Genomic DNA, 4,130 nt, shown 5'->3' with positions numbered 1-4,130 from the left:
ACATACACACACACACACACACACACACACACACACACACACACACACACACACACACACACACACACACACACACACACACACACACACACACACACACACACACACACACACACACACACACACACACACACACACACACACACACACACACACACACACACACACACACAAACTACAGGCCCACACACACACACACACACAAAAACTACAGGCCCACACACACACACACACACACAAAAACTACAGGCCCACACACACACACACACACAAAAACTACAGGCCCACGCAAGTGCGAGACGTACTCAGCATCAGGAGCTGGTTGATGGCTTCTTCCGATAGAATCAGTGGTGGGGCAGAAGGAGGGGGAGGTGGGGCGCTGTCGTTGCTGGTGGTAGCGCCACTGGCAGTGTTCCTGCAAAAGATGCATAAGAAAAGTGAAATAAGATGGGTGCTATCCTCATTCTTTCGCGCCGTCTGGAAGAAAATATCGTGCAACATCGAGGATGGACATCCCCTCGGGCACAAGCGCAGGCAATACGTACGGCTCGGCGGGTGGTGTCGGCAGCAAGTACAAGGGAATGGTGTATGGTTTGTGGGAAGGGTTGGGCCGGGTGTCATCTTCATTTTGGGGCTCTTGCGGCGACAGCATACCATGAGCTGCGTGCCAATCAAAGGGGATTTTGAGTTGACAGCGCTCAGCTTGTGTCTTGATCTCAAGGCTCGCCTGTCCGGGCTGTGGGCGTTGATCAAAATTCTCGACGCGCACAAGGCGAGGCTGACTCCAGTCACGCGCGGGCACCATTTTGTGCTCCTCACGAATGCGATGCTGGGTCTCGCTGTGATGCACATAGCATATGAGACTTTATCATGAAAACGAACGGGAGAGGGCCAAGGGAGGGGGTGTCATACCGCTCAGCCGATAGGTCCTGCCGCTGAAGCTGCGCAAATGATTCTGGGACAAATCACAAACAAAGTCGTAAGCGCAAAGCAGACAAAAATTGTCTTTTGTTTTTCCAAGAGGATGGCAAACCATGTCAGGAGAATGACGCGAGCCAAGTGTTGAACAGCAGGCACCTACTCTTTTTGTCAGTGCGCTCGGCTTCATCAAGCTCATAGTAGCGCACTTGAAGCAATGCCTCGCCTTCACGGAACCTGACCCGTTTCTTTGGGCGAGGGGGTGGCACGATGGGGGCCGAGCTAGGCGCTGAGACGGTAGTCGTCGCGGTCGTAGTTGCCACCGGTGGCGGTGCCGATGACTGGGAAGCCGTGTCATTCGGGTCCTCCGAACCAGGCGAGGCATTGCCAGGGCTGGCGGTGCTTGCTTGCTGGCGACGCAATCGCAGACGCTCCGAAACACTTCGTTCCGAGCCTTCATCCTCCACCAGTTGCGTCTATAAGGGCCATCCACGCTCCGTATCAGTAGGGCACTCCAAATGTTGCGGGTAACAGCGCAGTGGTGCAAAAAGAAAACCAAAGGCTACACAAGCTCGCTTCGATATCGACTAACCTGCGGTGCCTGCAGAACGGCGCGTTTCTTGGGCAGCGTGTTTGATGCTCTGTCGTGGCGCGATGCAGATGTAGGGCATGGTGTGATGAGTGAAATAAGCTGTGGCGGCAAAACGGGGCTGTCTGGGAATGAGTCGCCGGTCGTTGCTGCTTTACCGTCGAACAGGAGTGGTGCGTTTGCCTTGTCCGCCTGCGAGACGAGAGAGCAGAGGTTCATGAGTGAGAAAAAGACAGGGAGGTTAAAGGCGAAACCGAGGGTATGTCAGAGTTCGATGGACCGGGAGAGCGCACCCAGGAGTTGCTCTGAAAGTGAGTTAGACATGCGCGGGACGACTTCGGGTTTGGTCTCGACGCTTGGTCGGCGAGGTGGATTGCTTGCGCCTGAATCAAGGGAATCGTCGGAGGAACGCCGCTAAAGGGGAAAATAAACACAAAAAATGCCGCGGGCATATGCAATGGTGAGGCATTGAACGGTTTTTCGCGGCAAAAAAACGGGGCAGGCAAGTAGGCACAGCGGTCAACAGCCAAGTCAAGGGAGCGTACGCGGCTCGGTGATGCAGAGGCTGTAGTGGTGGTGGTGCTAGGCGGCGTGTTGGCAGTCGCAGGGGCGGGTGTTGTTGTGGCCGGACTAGGTGTGTTTGCTGTGGCTGAAGTGGGATTTGCCGTCACTCTGCGGGAAGGTGATGGTGATGGATTAGCAAAACGTGTCGGCACGTGCGGCAAACTCGGTTTATGACATGGCAAGGCACATACTTTGGGCGTTTGCTAGGTGGCACGGCTCTGTCGGCTGCATCAAATGGACGGCAGGCATATATGGAAAACATGTGACGTGAGCCATCAAGATGTGATGTCAAGTTTTGTTTGAGATTGTTGTTTTGTTTAAGCAGAGCTGCAGGGCGAACCGGGCTGGCTGGAAGAAGTGGTGGTCGCGGCTTTGACAGGTGCTGTTGACTTGGTCTGTTGCATGATAAAGGCTTTCCACTTGCTCACTAGGAGCTTGCCCTTTTTGGCCACATCTACACAAAGACAGCAAGTGCTGCATTAGCTCGAGCCGAACCAGGTGGGTGAATGGGCAAAGTGCCAATATGAGCGCACCGGGGTCCTTGATTTTGCTAGCTTCCCGGGCTCGCCGCCCCACTTCACCCTGTTGTAAAATCTCCACACTGACGGGCAGGACGAGCAATGTCTACGAAAGGGTAGGGTGGGATGTTTGTGGATGGAGATGAGTGAGAGACCTGGAATGCTGCAAGCAGTGCAGGGACTGGGGAGGAGCGGGCAAGGTCTTGGCCTTGGGGATGGTACCTCGAGAATATTGCGGAGAAGGGATAGGCGAGGTCCACTGATACACTTTTCCAGCCACGAGTCGAGTACTTTCCAGCCACCCTGGAGAAGAACGCTGGGTTGTGTTTACCAAAGAGCAATGCATGCACGATTAATGCATGCAACTAACGGGAAAGGGGAGCTGGGCAATGCAGGGACTTGATGTGAAAGGACCGCAGGCGTGCCAGCTTACCTTTTCGCTGCGGGCGTGTTCGACTGAGCTGTCAGTCGGAGGACGTGAAGAGCTGTTGCTTGCTCAAAGGCATTTTCTGGCGAAATGTTGCTCATAAATCTGGTAGTTGACCCCAGAAAAACATAGAGGAAGAGGAAAAGCATGCGTGCATCAGCGGGGCAGAGGATTGGCCGTGGGGGACGGACGTTGGGGCATCAAAGCCAAGCGGAAGCGTACTGGGCAAACTCGGTCGCGGCAGCAGAATCACGCAGAAAACCGGCCTCGGTCAGCAGCCCAGTCAGCTGGGCGTTGATGGCCCCTGACATGTTGCCCAGTCCGCTTGCGAGGGCGGGCGCACACGTCAAGCCTGATGAATGGAACGAGGCAGTCATCAGGATCATGGTGAGCCATTCGATGCTGAGGCAGGGAGAGAAAAAGGCAAGCATGATGATCACTCTGTCAGTGGAAGGTTGTAAATGTTCAAAAGTATGAATGTGCATTTGCAAATGCGTCGAGGGCAAGCATTCTCGAGCCACCACCATCCATCTCTTCCTGCCCCCACCACCATGACCATCAAGGCTGAGCCACCACCGGAGGTGTGAGGGGCGGAGAGAGAGAGAGAGAGAGAGAGAGAGAGAGAGAGAGAGAGCGCGCGCTTCACCGGTGATACGAAAGTGAAGCAAACATCACACAATGTCAGATCAAAACGATCACTTCACTGTGTTCGCTCTCTCAAAATTAGAATACCAAATGTTTAGCACGCTTCCTCTGTGTGTGTGTGTGTGTGTGTGTTGTGTGTGTGTGTGTGTGTGTGTGTGTGTGTGTGTAATGGCTCGAGGGCGCCACCCCCCTCTGCACACACTGCACGTTCCGGGGTGGTCAGAAGAGGAAAGAGCGGCGGCGTTGCGTTCTCTTGACCTGAACGCGTCGTTGCTCGCGAGAAGCACAAACTCGTTAAGCATAGACTTGACGATCGAGGCCTCCTGATAAGCCTTTTTTCGAATGCATGCAGCAAATGCAGGTCTGTTTACTCCTTTGCGGGAAGAAATGATGCGCCATCATCGCTTCCAACACAACCTTCCCACCAACACACAGAAGAAGAGAGGGGAGAGAGGGGAGAGAGGGGAGA

At 54.4% G+C, this 4,130-nt stretch overlaps 1 protein-coding gene across 1 annotated transcript in view; it reads right to left on the bottom strand.

Annotated features, from left to right (window-relative positions):
* The window catches only part of MONBRDRAFT_38502 (uncharacterized protein), a gene marked incomplete at its 5' end in the record, with an annotated part of 4,649 nt that extends 1,247 nt beyond the window's left edge, over positions 1-3,402 (bottom strand). Inside the window, 7 exons of the mRNA XM_001748851.1 lie at positions 306-415; positions 546-660; positions 1,082-1,394; positions 1,511-1,699; positions 1,801-2,179; positions 3,023-3,121; positions 3,239-3,402. Of these exons, the coding sequence (XP_001748903.1) occupies positions 306-415; positions 546-660; positions 1,082-1,394; positions 1,511-1,699; positions 1,801-2,179; positions 3,023-3,121; positions 3,239-3,402 (1,369 nt within the window). The remainder of the gene's footprint in view (positions 1-305; positions 416-545; positions 661-1,081; positions 1,395-1,510; positions 1,700-1,800; positions 2,180-3,022; positions 3,122-3,238) is intronic.
* Positions 3,403-4,130: the final 728 nt, after the last annotated feature.

Source organism: Monosiga brevicollis, genomic scaffold, assembly GCF_000002865.3.
Source record: "Monosiga brevicollis MX1 MONBRscaffold_26 genomic scaffold, whole genome shotgun sequence".
In the NCBI taxonomy this organism is placed as follows: domain Eukaryota; class Choanoflagellata; order Craspedida; family Salpingoecidae; genus Monosiga; species Monosiga brevicollis.
This window is presented reverse-complemented; position numbering and strand designations above follow the sequence as displayed.